At 40.1% G+C, this 19,326-nt stretch overlaps 1 protein-coding gene across 1 annotated transcript in view; it reads right to left on the bottom strand.

Moving 5' to 3' along the window:
* Nucleotides 1-4,909: 4,909 nt before the first annotated feature.
* Nucleotides 4,910-19,326, bottom strand: part of LOC105699010 (protein RRP5 homolog) — a 70,606-nt gene continuing 56,189 nt past the window's right edge. The window contains exons 3-4 of the mRNA XM_023432634.1: nt 5,338-5,503; nt 4,910-5,262 (exon numbers count right to left, since the gene is read on the bottom strand). Coding sequence (XP_023288402.1) covers nt 5,097-5,262; nt 5,338-5,503 — 332 coding nt within the window. The 3' untranslated portion in view covers nt 4,910-5,096. The remainder of the gene's footprint in view (nt 5,263-5,337; nt 5,504-19,326) is intronic.

The following is a 19,326-nucleotide window of genomic DNA, read 5'->3' on the forward strand; positions in this document are numbered from 1 at the left end:
GAGCAATTACTAGCTGTAAGTATGTGTTGTAATTATGCATTCTATGGTAAAAATTCGTAGTATTAAGTATCGTATCGATGAGAGAGCATCTCGAGTCCTTCCCACCGTCGGCACGAGTCGAGGAGGAAGAATCAGGATTTCAATTACCGCGCCACGATACCTTACAGGATATCTAGTGTACACGCTGTCAATTGGCGGCGTTTGGCATTTTTACGGCGTTCGACGGAGTGACTGGAGGGGAGTTTTCGAAATTCGGAGATCCTGGCGAGCCACGGGGTTCATTGTCCAGGATACCCCCGGTGTCTGCCGTGTCGTTTTCCGGATAGTAGAACTGCTGTTGAGTCTACCTACTTGCTGAGCAAACCTATTGTGGGTTTCAGTAAAGTTCCTTTCCGCTCAGGATATAGTGATTTTGTTTTAAACCTTCGTATGTAAACGTTTTTTCTGGACTCCCGTCTGAAAACCTGGGTCTTTCACGTCCGGCTGTTTTTTTACCCTGTTAATATATGTAAAAAATCCGAAAAAATGCATGCTAATAGTAGAAACCTTAAACTTGATATATCAATCATAAAATTGTAGAAAAATTGATTTTTTCATATATGCTTTGTTAATCAAATGGAGCAAATCGGTAGGAATGCAGTGATTTACTAAAAAAATCGTAACTTTATGAAAAATTAAGATAATGTAACTTAAAAAATGGCAAATTGAAGGTTAATAATACAGCTTTAAGAACAAAAAATATTCCGCTTCATTTATTTAAAATTAAATGCTTAGGTTTGGACAGGTAAAAAAGGCATTAAATCATGTATTACGCATTAGTATTCATACGTTTTTATAAAAAAAATTTTATCGTCTATTTAAAAAAATACATAATTTAAAATATCTATTCGTCAACTCTTATGTTACAAACTAAATTTTACATGGTTAAACAAAATTATTTTGTCTCCAGTATGACTATTCTATTCTACGCAACGTGCACAACACACAAGTCGATGATATTCACAGACCGATTTTTTTTACACTACGCGGAGCAGTACTGCGTTTTCCTGACTTTGTCGACTTTACAAAAATAGCATCGCTTTCTTCTTTACTTTTTAGCGTTGGGTTGCCAATGTCGTCCGATTCGCGCCATCTGCTTCCTTCTCCAGTCTCTGGCTCATCCTCAATTTCACTTTCATTCTTCCCCGATTCTAGATCAAAAACACTAATTTCACTGGCGTCACTGTCAGTCTCTTCGATAGCATCGACTTCTTCTTCGCTGTCTTCACCTCCACAATACGAAATTACTTCTCGTTGGCCAAGTTCGCGCGTCACCTGTTCAGCCGACCATTGCTTCATTTTGTCCTAACATTAAGAAAAATATATATAACTTAAAAAAATTGTTTTTTCTCATTCTGTAGGTTCACTGATACAAAAAAAAACACAGTAAAAGTAAAAAAGAATGTTCGCACACTTGCTATTTTGGTATACGCCGTCTGTAAACCTGGGTCTTCGTGTCTGCTCTGGATTTGACCTGCTCACAGCAACTGTTCAGAAGGGTCTGGGACCTTCAACCTTGGGGGTCGGTTCCCTTTCCTAGATAACTTTTTTTAGGTGGGAGGAGCAACGGCCCCCCTTCCATTCTTAGAAAATTATTAACCGAAACCGAAAGACCCAGGTTTACAGACGAAGGGTTTGTTTAATTGCCTCCTCGACACGTGATCCCTGTGGTATTGTTTCGTCTTTAAGTTCGATTGTTGGCGTGACCGGTTAAATGCGCGGTTTCGAATACGCGCTCAATTTCTCTCGTCCCACGCGTACATATCGATATTCGTTTTGTGTCACGATCAGGGACCTCGGTTTATTGGTACCGACCCGCCTGGCCGGTAAGGTCCGTCTTGGCTCGTGAAGTCCGGGCGGTGTTAGGTGAGCGTTGTGCTCCGTGGCTCCCGAAAATTCGGGTGAAAAACTTCTTAAGGAGCTTGCGGCTCCAACTGCGATCTAAGACCTGAAAGTCAATTCACGTGCTTACGGGGCCCAGTTTTTTTTTTTTTCTATTTTATGGAACAAAGAATGGGCTAGGATACTACTGGAATGGAGTCGGGCACTTATATTCTTCGTATTTCCGAATTCCAGTCCCATATCGCAGCTCCGCTTTTTCAGGACCCCTCAGCTTTACCGTGCCACAAACGGTCATGTGACCCTTGCGGGGCTGAGTGGCCTAGGACTGATTTTTCTCGCGGGTTTCTGATAGCGGGCCGAATACCCTAGCCGGACTTCTCTACGGTCTCTTAGTATGTCGTGACATACTTGGTGCCCTTTACGAAATGAAAAACGAGCCGTGTTCCTTCCGTTCGAAGTTCCGCCAACCGCTAGTATCGGGATAACAGCAGGAGAAATTATCGGGGCATTAATTTGCAGGGTGTGCGTGCCACGAACCAAATATTCGTTGCAGAATAAACAGTTATAAATTCATCAAGTAATTAATGTAAAAATCATTATTTAACTACTGTGACGTGGGAATTATTGGCGGCGTCACGACCTCCTCCCCCCATTTTTTCCATTTTTGCCGTCTTTTCAGGCTTTATATGATCGCGGGTCCGGCGGTCACCGACCTGAGGGGAGGGGAAGCATGACATAGGCTTTAATTCTGCGTCTTTAAGTTGCAGGTCGGATTATCTGAAGGTTCCGCTAAAATATCTGGAAGACATACGCCAATATGTTTAGTTCTGCGGCGTGCTCTCGAACATTCGCCAGAATATTTGAGAGAAGGTTCCAGAGCTCGCCCAAATTCGATCATATTTAGCGTAATGCTAAGCATAAGATCGGCATGTAAACAGCGCCGACCTCGCGAAGGTCTCGCGTGCGCTACCGCTCGTCGCCCCGGTCTGAAGAAGGAAGCCGTCGAGGAAGCCTCGGCGGCCAAGGACTGCATTTTTGAGGACATTTTGTAAATTGTCCGGTCGCGAAAGTTAGTAAGTGTCGCCCGAGGATTTATGAAGGGTTTGGGTCCTCGGCGACTTAATTTCGTAGTTGAGTCTTTAGTCGCGACCAGAAGTAGAGTCAGTAGGATTGTCAAATTGTCTTTCCCTCGGGGTCGGAGGCGGAGAAGGCGTGTGATGACCACGTGGTCGCCCGCGTCCGCGATTTTTATTTTTCTCTTGTCTGGAGGAAGTCATTTTGCGTGAGTTCGATAATTCTGTGTAATTTTGAGTCACCTCGAGTATTTTCGAGTAATTTCGAGTAATTTCGAGTAATTTCGAGTAATTTCGAGTAATTTCGAGTAATTTCGAGTAATTTCGAGTAATTTCGAGTAATTTCGAGTAATTTCGNCTGACTCGCTAGGAACGGAGTACCGGGGACCAGGAGCTCCACTTGAAGTTTCAATGACGACTGATGTTGACTTATTACAAATTGACTAAACTTTCGACTAATGACTTATGACTCCCGTCTTGATCGGACTGCTGGTTTTATTAGCAGGATGTTCCAATTGGTGGGGGCTTCCTAGGGCCCAGGTGAGGGTGGCGTTTCTGAGTTGTGCTGATGCGTTGCGGAGTCATCAGGTTGTTTGCCCCGGGTCGGTCGGTGCCTTTTGGAGCCGTTTGGCCGATGAACTCGTTGGATTCTTTCGCAAGAGTTTCGCGTTTCTGTATTCGGATTTCCATGGCTAGCTCCGGTGATTGAAAAATAGGGTTTTTCCCTATGTTAGGGTACGGAAGGTACCTACGTAACAATTACTTATGAATTGTAGCAAATTGGAACCCGCTGAGATAAAATTTCTGAAAGCTAACGAACTCTCAAATTTACATCGATCGGAGCCCCTTTTGATCATTTCGCGCTTGATTGGCTTTCCTGGCGGCGAACCGAGAAAGCTATTAATTATCTAAGATATCGCCTCCCTTCCGTTGGTAGGTTGAAATTTTTTAATTGATCCGATCATTAGCTGACTTTCGGTCTCACTAATTTAATTATCTTTCGTATAATTGTCTAGCAAGAATTACTTGTCTGATTTCATTTTCTTTTGGGCGACTTTCCGTCTAACCCGATTTTATTGGAGAATTTCTGTGTTATCACGCCTTATTTTGTTAATCCAATTGTTTTCTATTTCTTTTTATTGTTAGAATAAATTTGTAAAATTTTAGTACCAAATTCGATTTTGCTTATTTGGTAGAGTGACTGAATTCCTCTGTTTCCCGCGAGCCTATTATGAATTCCCAGATAAGTTGAGTTTTCCCTTTTCCCCACATTTTGGTCTTATCCCCGACCTCTCCGAACCTTGGCGAGTGAGCTCGTCGGCCGCGCCGCGAGGGTTGCCGAGGCGGAGTGACCGTTCAAGCCATTTGGGTAGAGAATCTTTTTGTAGTCGTTTGAGCGATTGAGATTTAGTTTGAGATTTGTCGGGAGTATAGGTTTTAGGTCTATTGGCCTCCGGGGAGGCCTGGCGCCCAATTTGAGACTCGTTCCTGATGGAAGCTAATTTTTTTTGTAGTTCGGCTGGACCGGCTCCGACTCCGCGATCGGGCGAAGGTGACGAGCGATCGTCCGGGTGCTGCGGGCCCGGAATCCCCCCCCCCCCCCTCCTTTACGGTTTGCTCGTTTGTTCGTCACACTACATAATAAATTAATAAATTACTGACTGACTGTTTAATTGTCCAATTGCTCAAATAATGAATTGGAAAATTAATAAGCCAATTCGTAATTCAAAAAACTCAACTTAATCCATGTTTTCCGCACGTTTGTAGGGTTTATAGGTTGAAGTTCGATCAACTGAAGGTGAATGATCGAATTTGGCTGATTAATCTAAACAGCGGTTAATGAAGAGTAGCCCATTGTTAAAATGTAGTTGAACATGCAACTCATTGTAACCGAGAATTAGCTTCTAGACCGAGGTTGGCGGAACGGGGCATAAAAGGATCATTTTTTAGCAACGTTGATTAAATTTTCCCATGGGTTTTACTTTACATTAGTGGTTCTTATTTCTAAGAATAATTACACAGGTTTTTATTCTTATCTTTATGTAAATACAAATATGCCCAGTGAAGTAAAAAATGTTACGTACCTAGAAACATAGCTCAAAAATATTTTTCGTAGGTACGTACATTTTACACGCAAATATATTATAGTTTGTTACACTGATTTTCGACGTATTTAACTGCCAACTGTTTTGCATGGCCTATGTTCTCAGATGTACCGTGCTGATTTTCAAAAGTAATGAATTTCTTGAAGATGGTTTTCATTTTTTTCATTGGCAAGACTTGAGCAACTGCGCGTTCTAATACATCCCTATAAATAAAAGTATTACGTGTTATAGAAGAATCAGTTATTAAAATCGGTTGTTTTATTCCAATATAATTCTACCTTGCAATTTCTATGTCTCCAGATTTAGTTAACGCATCCACATAAGATGACCAAATGTCGACACGCTGAGGATAAGAGCTCAGAATGCGTTCGAACAAAGTTTGAGCTACTTCATTGTCTCCAAATTTGAATTCCAGCTGTGCAAATCTGAGCATAAGATTCACATCTGCAAATTAAAAGGTTAAAGAAATATAAACAAGAACAATTATAAGGATATCGGAAGTACATATATAACACCTGGCTAATGGCAGCGTTATATGCAATAACACAGAAAAGTCGGTCAAAATAATACTGTAGCCCAATTATTTTTTAATTTATAATACATGATGTTATATGACGCGTTTGACATGAAACGCGGCCGTTTATTATTAACATGACATAAAACGCGAATGTAAGTTTCTACATATTATAAAACCGATATAATGAGTAAGCTCTAGTTGAACAGGGATTAATTTGGCACATGTTATTGTGTTACATCGTAACACGGGGAACCTATGTTCTTTCTATAATATTGAACATTAGTTGCCAGTCTAATAAATCTCATCGACATAATTATTTAACATAATGTATGCAACACCAACCTAGCCTTCTGAAGACTCAGAATGACGCAAAGGCAATGTTAAATATCATATGCCTGGCAGAGCACGTATCTCAACATTTAACACATTCAGTGCTAAAAATAAATGATGAGTATGCTGCTGTAAACCGATCGTGGGACGTATACGTCCCACGCGGCACGGAACGTGTCAAACAAGTAATGTATAACATCAATATTTTATTTCCGCCCGTAGACTATGGCAGTAATGGGAAATTAATTATTGTCAATGGGTGGAAACTTGTTTTTCGTTTAACATGTTCACGCGGGCGCAAATTTTGAACTATTGTTTTTGCCCTTCGGTATGCACCACAGGTGGTACATCCCGTGGCGAGCGTATTAAAGGGCAAATTGAATGTTTTCGTTCACCCTGTAGGAACGATATAAAATACAAATAATAGCGGTGAATCTATTGGGAACTCATTATTATTAATGCGCAATGGTTGATGTATTTAATCGGGAGATAGATATTTTCAGTGTTACTAATATCGCTAATTTCTGAGGACGTAATTTTCCACTTGGACAATACATTCTCAATAGACATTAAAGGTCAGTGATAGACCACTAATTATTGCACATAAATCTGCCCCTATAACAGAACTGTCGGAAATTTTGCCACGTGACTCATGAGCACTTGCGAATTAAACTGACACCTTCAAAATATGGATTTTCACATAGAATAATTAATTACGTAAATTTAATGTAATTTTGGCACTTAGCCTCCCAAAATGAACAAAACATTTCTCTGTGCCTATCACTTAGTCACTGACCACGAAGAACAATAAATGCGAAAAGGTCCTGTATGACCTAACACATCAATAAATTCCACAGGAGGATAAAGTTCCACGTTATGATGTCAGATATTTTCAATTCCATGTTTCTTAAAAATGAGTAGTAAGTGTAATAAGTAATTTAATTTACACATTTAATGCATGTATAAGATTTTCCTCACTTTTGTATTTTCAAATTTTTAATTAGGTCAGTTATAAGTGTAATTAAAGTTTATTCATGTAACTGCATTGGAACATTTTCGGAAAACACTCTGAGCTCTCCTAACTCATTCCAGAACTCGCCGTGTATGGAAACCCGTCTTGAGGGCAATCCGATCTTGGACGTGTACGCTCGTGAGTGTTCATGTATAGGTTTGTAAGCGAGGGAAACGCAGACGACTGAATTTTGTTCAACTGGCAATACTGAAATTTCAATTCGAAATAACTCATTAAGGGGGGACTCTGGTCCAGCCAATCCAAAAAATCAACATTTTTTTGACTAAAAATCTTTCTATACATTTGGAGAATACATTTCCAAGGTTATAGCATCAAATTCGACCTTGAAATATAGTTAGGAGCGCTGAGCGCCAAGCGGGTATAACGGACAACGGAGCGGCCCGCACGGAGAGAAAAAAGTTGTTATCATTACTGCAATTATGTTAGATTCAACAGTAATCGCTTGTAAATATAAGGACAGCAGTTCTACAAAGTAATGACTATTCTGCTAAAAATGCTAAATGTACAATTACATTGAAGTATGCATTATTACAAAGAATGATTACGTTCACAACAATACGACAGCTATATTTACAATCGTGACAGCATAAGGTAGTTAACTGAGATAACAGTTACCGCATAACATGTGTATATGATAACGTTCACTAGTGTACTTCTTAACCCCTTCCCCTACGACTTAAGTTCCAACAGCGTTGGCCCGAAACTATGTTTACATTTGGCCCGACCGATGTACCACGGGCCAGGCACGTAATAATCAGTTTTGGCTCGAATACCTGACCATGAGTCTCACACGCGGTTGTAGGGCAAAGAGTTAGTTAATGTTGACACATGTAGAAAGTAATATGCAGCAACATATTTATTACTGTTGGGGTGGTTAGGAAATACAATACCGACATGTGTTTATTACAGTCAGCTCATGTAAAAACTACCACTGACAAACGTATGCGTTGCAGTTGCTGCATGTAAAAAGCATCCCTGCAAACGGTATCCGTTATTGTCGGCGCGTGTCGAAAACACCATTCACGTGTACATTTGTATAGCAATATACACCTATATATAGGGATTGCAATACCAATATACCGGGATACCGAATACCGGGATTCACAAGTTTAAATACCGGTTTTTCGGTATTTACTAGAAATTTTTTTAATTGTCTTCACCATATGTTCAGGGGTCGCCAATATAGTCAAACAGTATACGTTTTTATTTTAAGTCTCTCTAACGGGCGAAATGAATTAGACTGTGAATACAAAGTTGCATCGTACAGTCTGGAGAAGTGATGTGATATGTGAATCACCCAAGGAGGCGAGCCAAAACTGTCCTACTACAGCTCAGAGCGATACTGCACACGCGCAGGATTGGTAGTAGTATAATCGTATCTGTGAAAACAAGGTTGTAATTGTGAAGAAAGTGCGTAATAATTTAGTTAAAATTTCGATATTTTTTTTTTTAAATTGGTGAGTTTGTTATTCACATTGTATTTGCATATCATACTTTAGGATTCAAAATATTTTCAGATTTGTTATATACATATATTTTATTAACCCATAATAATGAATAAGAATAACTTTAAAGAACATAAAAAATCTGTTGATAATACTTCGGTTTGGTTTCCCTATTTATATGATGAAAAGAGTATGGTGGCACAATGTAAAAAATGTTCAAGTTATTAAAGTGAATGGAGGAAGTACAAGCGGACTCCATACACATTTAAAAACGAATCATGATACAAATTTGTTAAAGAGGAAAAAATCTAATTGCGATGAAGATACAAATTTAAGCACAGTTTCTAAGCCCAAGCCATCAGGGATTTTAGATTATTTTGAAAAAAAAAAAAATGATAATTTGGACGAAATTTTAAGTCAAATGACAGCATTAGATGGTTTGCCATTTCGAGTGTTTTGTACTTCTACTGAATTAAGAAAATCACTATCCGCCAGAGGTTTTAAAAATCTACCGACATCAATTAATACTATAAGAAGAACTGTTATAAACTGCAGTAACGGTGTTCGCAATTCTTTGAAACACGAGTTAATACAATTAAATGTAAATGGTGAAAAATTTAGTCTTACATTTGATGAATGGACAAGTGTAAGAAATAGATGCTATTTAAATATAAATATTAATTCTGAAAAAAAAATTTGGAATATAGGACTTACACATGTCTCGGGAAGTATGCCAGCGGAAAAATGTGTGGAAGTGCTTAAATCTAAATTAGGGAAACATGGATTATCCCTGAAAGAAGATATTGTATCCATAACGACTGATGGAGCAACGGTTATGAAAAAAGATGGAAACTTGATTGGTGCAAATCAGCAATTGTGCTATGCTCATGGAATTCAATTAGGAGTAATAGATGTATTATACCAAAAAAATAAAGAACAGAAGAACCCAAATACCGTGGATATAGAAACTTCTGATTCCGACTTTGAAGAGAGTGGGGGTGATGCTGACAATGAAGATAGTGACAATGTAATTTTTGAAGAAGATATTGCCAATGAGGATGAAATATTAACTCATCAAGAATTGTTACCTATAATTAATAAAGTTCGAAAAATTGTTAAGATATTTAAACGTTTCCCTACAAAAAATGCCTTATTACAAAAATATATTGTAATAGTACGGATTAGGCCGTGCAGTATGCACCGTCTTTTCAACACTGTCGTGAGTCCGAGCTGTCTTTCACAATTGAGAATAGTGTCAGTTCCGGCTTCAGAGCTGTCGCATTGACAAGGCTGAAGGTATGGATCTACACTTCCTTTTCCGCTCTTCATATGTGAACCTGCTTCGATTGACTTCTGTCAATGGAAGGTATGGCTCCTTTTCTTTCTCTGTTCTTTTTCTTTTCACGCTCTAATGTTCGTGTTTTTGGAAGATGTTGCCATAGCACAGTCCCAGGATCGGTTTCAAAAGGATTTAGACTTAGGGATGAACGGCTACCTCGATGGTAGAGATCGCTGGGGTTGGGATTTAATTTTAGACTGCTTCCTCTGTAATTTTTATTTCATAAATGTTTCTAAATTCCGGTTGACTCCGGTTCTACTCCTGCCTATTCTGACTTTCTAAACCTATGTCCAATTGGAACTTGAATTTACCCTAATGCTAGTGAGAATTGGGTGTCTATTCCCATCGAGATCTGATTCTATTCTACATTTTAGAATTTGACTCGAGGTCTCCTGGAGTCTCGCGGCCTCTCCCTACTCCTCGGCTCCATCCTCTGCGGGTATTGCGCAGGCGTCGATCGCCGTCGATTTCGGTCTCGCGCAAGCGCTCCCTAATCGCCCCGTTACAATATACTAACTGAAAATAAAACAGAACATATGTTAATATTAGATTCTAAAACACGTTGGAACAGTTTGCTCCTAATGATGGAACGATTTTTGAAACTGAAAAATCCAATCCAAAAAGCAATAATCGACTTAAACCTGCAAATTAATTTTTCCGATAGTGAATTCGACTTAATATCCAGAACTGTATCAGCTCTACTTCCAATAAAACTGGCTGTGGAGGCATTATGTCAGAGATATTCTAATTTACTTAATTTATCTAATTTATCTAATTCATGTTGCAGTCACTGAAAGAACAGCACACATCACTATCTGAAGAATTATATATTACATTGAAAAATCGCACAGAAGAATGGCATGCCGAAATAGAAAATGTCCTACGGTATTTACATAATTATGATTTTAAAAATGAAAATAAAAAAGAAAAAAAGAGACTAACCAATTCAAATTTGATCAAGTTTATAGTAAATTTTCTTACAATTTTTTACCCACAAACCTATCCACATTCAGAAGAATTCGGTAGTTATCAAAGACAATGATGACACTAATGTCGATAGTGAAAAGGAATTGTCTCTTGACCAAAAATTAGAATGTGATAACTAAAAAAATGTCAACAAACCAGAATACAATACAGAAATCGGTTATATCCAAAACCATCCGACGAGAAATCGATTTACTTGAAGATGAAGGATTTAGAGGTAAATACTTGGAAAAAGTATATCGCGTATTGCTAACCGTTCTACCGACTAGCGTAGATGCTGAAAGAGCGTTTTCGACAGCTGGTAATTTTTGCACAAAATTACGTTCCAGGTTTAATAACAGTACAATTGATGCATTATGTTTTTAAGATCACATTTCAAAAATTTGTAATAATATCACGGACTGAATAGTGATATGTACACTTTTTTGTGATTTAAATAAATATGATGTTCCTCGTTCTTTTACTTTTTTTGTGATTCTTATTATACTGTTATAATTTAAAAGTTACAAATGATTTTTTGTAATATTTACTCTCTAATAAAACTGGCAAATAAAACACCTGTTTTCTTTCTCTTTTTAAAATTCCTACTACCGATATTAAAACCGGTATTCCGGTATTAAGATCTAAAAACTGCCGAATACCGGTATTGAATTTTTGGTCCGATATTGCAATCCCTACCTATGTAGCATAGTATTAGGTTGTCCCATAAGTTTCTTCCGCGCCACGCTATGAATGACTCTAACTGGCTATGTTTATATAAGCATGCAGGCTTATCTCTTAGCTGTTTATGGCATCGGTTTCAGTCGTCCCAGAGCCCTTTCAAAGTATGTTTCGATGGTGACAAAGTCTCTTTCAAAATTTGTTCTACACCGTTTAATATGGAGAGCCAAAAGAAGCATTTGCGGCATGTTATGCTTCATTGTTTTAAAAAAGGCAATAGTGCAAAGGACACTGCAGACGAGATTTGCCCCGTTTACGGGAGTGGTGCTACGACTATTAGGACCGTCCGCAATTGGTTTAAGAAATTTACAGCTGGCAATTTTAAGTTGAAAGATGAAGACCGCAGCGGCCGCCCAGCAACGACGGATACGGACATTATCAAGACTGTGCTCGCTGAAAATCAGGGATATAGTGTGCGTGAGATAGTGGATGCCACTAACATTCCCAAGACAACGGTACATAAGCATTTAATCAAGATGGGATATGCGAATCGATGTGAAGTTTGGGTTCCACACCTATTGACGGAGATCGGCCTTATGAACCGCATCTCTACGTGCGATTTGCTTCTTCAGCGACACGAAAGAAATCCTTTCTTAAAGAGTCTTGTTACTGGAGATGAGACCTGGATTTTGTATCAAAATGTGCATCGAAAACGCACTTGGTCTAAAGAAAATAGACCTTCAACTGTTGCGAAGCCTGGGCTTCATCCGAAGAAGGTTCTTCTGTGCATTTGATGGGACTGGAAGGGTGTAGTGTACTACGAGCTCCTTCCGCAAGGTGATACGATCAATGCTAACAAATATTGCAATCAACTGGATCAACTAAAAGCCGCCATAGCAGAAAAACGGCCAGAATTGGCGAACCGACGAGGTGTCGTATTCCATTACGACAACGCAAGACCGCATGTTGCGTTGGCCGCAAGGCAAAAATTATTACAGTTTGATGGGGACGTTCTACCTCATCCTCCGTACTCCCCAGACCTTGCTCCATCCGATTATTACTTGTTCCTCTCTTTAAAAAATTATCTCCGTTGTAAATCTTTCAAATCCATAAGCGAAATAAAAACGCACCTAGATGAATATTTTGAAAGTAAGCCTCAACAATTTTGGAAAGAGGGCATAATGAGGTTTCCTGAGAGATGGAAGAAGGTTATACAACAGAACGGTTCATATATAACATAATAAATCAACCTTATACAACAAACATCGTGTATTCATTTCGCATAAAAAAAAGGGAAGAAACTTATGGGACACCCTAATATATACGTGCATATGCATATCAGAATTTATATAAGATGTAGTATGCACGTAGAAAGAATCAGTTTCACTGTTTACCTGTAAATATAACGTGGAATCATGTAGCCAAGATTATATACTTTTTAAAAGGAAGTTCGAATCTATTTTATTCTGGTTTTTAGAAAAAGTCACCTCATCTCAAAAAATCATCTCAATGATTTTACAGTATATCAACAGGTACATACTAAAATACATTCCTTTTAGGTATATTACACCATATTATTTCCACTGAACTAAATATTTGGGGTATCAGATGACGTCATAAATAAAGTATAAAACATTTATTGAAACAATCGTCCATGTGCTACTTAACCACGTACAGAAGGAGAAGGAAGAGCACGGGAAGAGCGCGTCGTCTAGAAAGATAGCTCTCGCAGACGCGGAGGATGTTGTTCACGCAGGACATGGATACCGAATTATCGAATTTTTGTCGATATTCACTGTTCTTTCAGAATTTCTTATTTGCCGAATGTGCAAGACAAACGTATCATTTGCAGAAACAGAGAATCGTGGATTTGCCTTCAAACTCGTAGTTCAGTGCAACTGTGGAAGAAGACTGATTAGTTCTAGTCCTTTCATACTAAGTGCATACGAAGTAAATAGAAGAACAGTGTTTGTTATGAGACTTCTGGAAGTTAGTTTAGAAGGGATACATTTATTTTGCAATTTGATGGATATCGGAAAACGTTTGAATAAATCAGCGTATTACTAGATTTTACAGCATGTGCACGATGCCGCAAAAATTGTATTTTTGAATCTTACTAAGAAAGCTGTACGGAAAAAACAAAGAGAAAATGAAAACGTGAAAGACCCTTGAACAATGTTAAAGTTTAGGGTGATGGCTCGCGGAAAAAGCGTGGAATTTCGTCGCTGTACGGAGTGACGACGCTTATTGGCTATTACACAGGCAAAATGATCGATCTTAATGTAAAGTCAAGTTACTGTAGTGTGTGTACATACTGGGAGAATAAGCACAGGAATTTTGAAGAATATAACAAATAGACAGAAGAACACGAAGTAGAATGCTCTGCGAATCACGAGGGGTCAGGGAAAATGGAGGTCGATGCGATTACAGAAATGTTTTTATGGTCTGAAGAATTATACAGAGTAAAATGCGGAAATTATATTGGTGACGGCGACTCCAGAACTTTCAGTTATTCTTGATCTGAATCCGTATGGAGATGATCTTACAGTTGTCAAAAGCGAATGTATAGGTCACGTAGAAAAAAGAATGGGTTCTCGACCCCGAAATATCAAGATAAAAAAAACAGCTCGGAGGTGAAGGAAAATTGATTGATGTACTTATTGAAAAACTGACCAAATATTACGGATTAGCTATAGGACGTAATATTGATTCAGTTGTGAAGATGAAAAGGGCAATCATAGCCACGTATTAACATCTAACATCGACCGATGAAAATCCGATGCACGAGGACTGCCCGGAAGGCGACGAGAGCTGGTGCAAGTATCTAGTGGCCGTTGCTAGAGGGACTGAATATAAGCTTCCAGAACCTTTTCATGGTAATGTACAGGAACATATACGGCCCATATATGAAGATCTTTGTAATGATGACCTGTTGAAGAGATGTTTGGGTGGGCATACGCAAAATTCCAACGAAAGGTTTAACTCAACCATCTAGCGTTTCGCCCCAAAACATCTCAATTCTGGTATGACGACCGAAACTGCTTCGTATATAGCTGCTGTGCTGTTTAATGAAGGCTATTCAGCTACTCTGAATATTATGGAACTGCTAAATTTGAAAATTGGCTTGCAAACCAAGAATTACGCCGATATATACGACAGCGCACGCATGGAGCAGCAAGCACTGCGCAGCCTCGAAAGTACAAAAGAGGATCGATCTATACGAAAAATTCAGAAACTTCAAAAGCAGCAGTTCTTCGAGGAGTCCGAAGATCTAGTATATGCTCCAGGAATTGCAGATTAGCTTTAAACAGACGTAAATATTGAAAAACTTACGCTTTTTACAAGCAACAACATTAAACGCGTTTGTTACGTAGCGGCCGGGTGGATGCGAGGCCGGGATGATTCGGATAGAGATTACCCGAATCTTGTGAGGAGATAGATCCGAGCGGTTAGATCGATTCCTGTGGTGGAATCTAGGGAAATGAGGACTGAAAAGGGGGTTTAAACGAATGGCAATGTGCCTAGTGTGCTAGGATTGTTGCTTATATGCGTCCGTGAGGTTTACTTTACAATCAGCTGGGAGGGGCACCCGAGGTGCCTCGACATACTTTTCTCTGGGTTATTATACTACCGCGTCGCGGTGGTTCGGGTGTCGCGATGGCGCGCTTTAGCGGCGGTAGGTTACTGGACACTGGAGTGCTGACGCGGGAATTCGTCGCTGTTTAATGGCGGTCTACGCGTGACTTTATTCTATCTCGCGATGCTGAAATTTCGAGCTCAGCTGTTCGAAGGAAATTACTGGGAATCTGAATCTATCCGGTTAACCGGGGCAAAGCATGGAAATCGCGATAGTGGTTAGAATTCGGTTTGATCGGAGATGAGGGGTTAAGAAATAAACTAGAACGAAATGAGAATGAGTCGAGTTTGCAAAGGATCCTCTACCTGGCTTGATCAGTGGCCGGATTCGGTGGCAGTCTCCTTTAATCGACCCAGCCGGATAATTGTGCGTGAACACCTTTGTCCCGTGGCGTGCCCTAGGGTTGGAGATCTCCTAGAAGCCTCCCGTCCAACGGAAGTCACAGTGCCGCCGTCTGTTCCTGACTCAGTGCGTCGGATTGCTGGAGTACCGAATGGCACTGCTGCAGCTCGCAGGGTAGATGGTATTCGACAGGGAGTCCGGCGGTCTCGGTCTCTGACTCGCTAGGAACGGAGTTCCGAGGACCAGGAGCTCCACACGAGGTCGTTGATGTTAACTTGACTAACTACTGGCTGACAGAATGACAGACCATATGATACTTGAATATGACAATGACGAATAACAATGACATTCTGTCCTGGTCTGAAGGCGGTTTTATTAGCAGGGTGTTTCAGTTGGTGGGAGATCCTAGGGCCCAGATGAGGGTGGCGCTTCTGCGTCGTGCTGACGCGTTGCGTAGTCATCAGGTTGTGCGCCCCGGGTCTATCGATGACTTTTGGAGTCGTTTTGGCCGATGAACTTGTTGGATCAGATGATTTAGTATTGGATCCTTTCGCAAGAGTTTCCTGATCACGTTTCCGTATCCGGGTATCCATGGCTAGCTTCCGGTGATCAGAAAATAGGTTTTCTTTAGGTTAAGGTACGGAGAGTGCCTACGTAACACGCTCTTCTCAAAACCACGTTTTTCAAGTTGCCTGGAATCGTAGCTCATCGAATCTTCATCCGATTCACTTCATTCAAAGTTTAAATTAAAGAAAATTAAATTTATATGCGGATGAACCTCGACTTATGAAAAATTACTATTATAGGACAAAGTTATTGCAAAATTAAGGCCAATTTTTGTTGTCAATTTCAATTTTGTCCGCCATTTTTGCAATCAGCATTTTTTTAGTTGCAAACTGTAGTTCATGCGCATTCTACATTCATACTATAACAAATTTTTTTTTGAATTTCATGTGTCAGATAATTTCAAAGGACTCCAGGATTTCAGACGATTTGGTCGAACTCTCCGCCTGCGGCCGCTTTATCTACATATGTAGATATTCAAATCAAATTTTTAATAGTGCTTCTTCTTGGTCAAATGCACCTTTACATGCAACAAAAGTTTCGTGAACAAAAATAAATTTTATCTTAAAAAAAAAACAAACATTGAAAAATAATAACCTCAGTAGGACCAGACTCCCTATTAATGCATCGATTACAATGGTTGGTCTCAAATGAAAAAGAAAAAATCAATGAACTCGTGAATGTATTTAGAAAAGGACAGCATCTTTTAATAGCGTCATTGGTCGTTTAAAGAAAATAAAATGCCCGTTAGAGCGATGTTCAGAGTAAAACGCTCAAGTGAGGGCACTAAACTTGTCTGGAGCGTCACCGCGTCTCCTGATTGTATATACTTCCTTCCCGTTGTTTACCAGGTGTATAAGCTTAAATCCTCTATTGTTAAGTCAGAAAAACACAGTTCTTTTTTTCATAAAAAGCAAAAAAGGAATTTATTTAAAGTACTGGTCCTCGCTAGTTATGCATTTGTCTCATCTCTCGGGCAATTTGTGGATACTACGCCAAAAAATTCCTTCTCTACCGAGGCAAATCACTCATCAAGCCATTGTCGGATGTCTTCGTAAGAATCGAAATATTGCTCGGCGAGTGCGTGGCCAATTGAAAAAAGGTAGTAGTCGGAAGGAGCCAGGTCTGGTGAATAAGCGGTATGGGGTAGCACCTTCCAGTTGAGTGCCTCCAAATAGTTTCGGACCATTTTTGACGTGTGCGATGGTGCATTGTGAAGGAAAATCAGCTTATCATGTCTTTGCTGATAACCCGGACTTTTTTTCACGCACAGCACGGTGCGATTTGATCAGTTGTTGGTGGGAGCGGTGGGCATTTACAGTTTCACCAGGTTTCAACGGCTCATAGTAGACGATACCCTGTCGATCCCACCAAACGCACAGCATCGTCTTCGATCCGAAACGATTTGGTCTTGCGGACGATTCTGATGGTTGGCGGGAATCAACACACAATTTCTTACGGTTACGATTCTCGGAAAATATCAACTTTTCATCGCCAGTCACAATCCGATGCAGGAACGACTTTCTTTTTTGTCTGGCGAGCAAGATTTCGCATGTGTTTTGGCGTCGCTCCATCTGCCTATCAATCAATTCATGCGGCACCCATTTTCCGATTTTTTTAATTTTTCCCATGGCACGTAGGCGCATGGAAATGGTTGGTTGAGTAGCATCCAATTGCTTAGCAAGCATTTTTTGTGATTGGGTATCGTCCGTGTCTAAAAGAGCTTGCAACTGATAGTCCTCAACCTTCCTGAGCCGATTTTCAAGCTTCTTGTCGCTCAGGTCAAAATTGCCGTCCTGAAACCGACGAAACCAATCTCTGCCCGTTGTTTCCGATAAAGCACTGTCGCCATAGACCTCCACAAGCATTCGATGCGATTCGGCAGCAGATTTCTTCAAATTGAAACAGAAAAGAAGAGCTTTCTGTTCTCTTTTTCTTTCTTCATATGCTCTTTTTCTTGCAAAAAAACTAGACATGATTACCAAACGAAAAATGTATGTTGTATGAAATTGCTGACGATGTGTACTGATTATTGTTGACAGATGTCAAACTCATACAAAACAAAAGTACGACGTGCCCATAGTAACTTAATATGCTCACTAATGCAATCTATGAGCAAACAGCGGATTTAAGTGTGTACACCTGGTATAAGTAATTTTTAATTCATCCTATTTATCTTTTCGTGGGTATTCAGTTTCATTAAAAATAAAAATAACATACACATGAAAAAAGTAAACTCCAATCATATATGAAAAAAAAATAAATGTACCGATTGGCGATCGAATTAGCGCTCAGGCGATTCGAGACCTAGCACCTTGTCCACTAGGCTACCAGTCGCTTCGATAGTTGCTATAACTCATGTTCTTATGAGGTACATGCTAAATATTTACCTATTATTTCTTGGGAATTCCTGACTGGTGTGCGCTATCTCTTTGGCAAATAGTTTATTACATTCGGTACGAAAAAATAGTAAAGTATTGCGAAAATTGAATCCGACCGTACCTCGTCCTCTCCTTGTGAACCATTTAAGAGTGTTACGTAGGCACACTTTAGGTAATAGTCATAAACCGGTAACCCGAAAGGTTAGCCATGGAATTCCAAAAATTACCCACATAATTAAGACATACGCTTGCAAAAGGAAGTCCTGAGCCCGCCTGACGAAAATCGCGCCACTGACTCAAGTAGACTAGGTCGCGATCAATCAGCCCGAAGCACATCCTGATGACTGCAGCACATCGAATACCCCCGCAATCACCGCCCTGGTCTAGAACATGGAACCCCCACCAACCGGAACGCCGTCCAAAATTCACCGATAAAAACCTTCAACCGTTTTTGGAACGGAGCTCAGTCTTGCGTCTAATTTCAACGAGTTTCACGATTTCTCACCGGTCATCATCGACTTCGAGTTTGGAGTCTTTGGTTCTCGGCTCTCAGTTCTTAGCGGGTCTAAGACCGAAACCATCGAACTTGGACGATCACGTACACCTGGAGCTACAGTTGTGCTGCTCGGAACTCCGGCAATCAAAGAGCATCAAGCCAGGAAGGAACAGTGGCATTACTACATCCGTTGGACGGGAGGCTTCTAGGAGACTTCCAACCCCAGGGCACGTGCCGGGCGAAAAGTGTTCACGTACAGTCATTCGGCTGATCGACCTAACGAGGACGTCACCGAACTTGGCCGCTGATTAAGCCAGGTACAGGCCCTTTCGGAAGCTCGGGTCACTTTCGTTCCCCATCTTAACCTCATCTTTCATCCTAAGATTACGCAAATTCCATGCCTAGCTCCGGATAACCGGATAGATTGTCCTTTTTATACCTTCGATCAGACATTTCAATATTTCGCCTTGCGTTAAAATCATGCGAAGATCATAATTTCAAACGCGAGAAACTTCATGTTGGCATATTAAACGTCCAGT

This window comes from Orussus abietinus, unplaced genomic scaffold (assembly GCF_000612105.2).
Source record: "Orussus abietinus isolate OABI.00-Male unplaced genomic scaffold, Oabi_2.0 scaffold370, whole genome shotgun sequence".
Lineage (NCBI taxonomy): Eukaryota > Metazoa > Arthropoda > Insecta > Hymenoptera > Orussidae > Orussus > Orussus abietinus.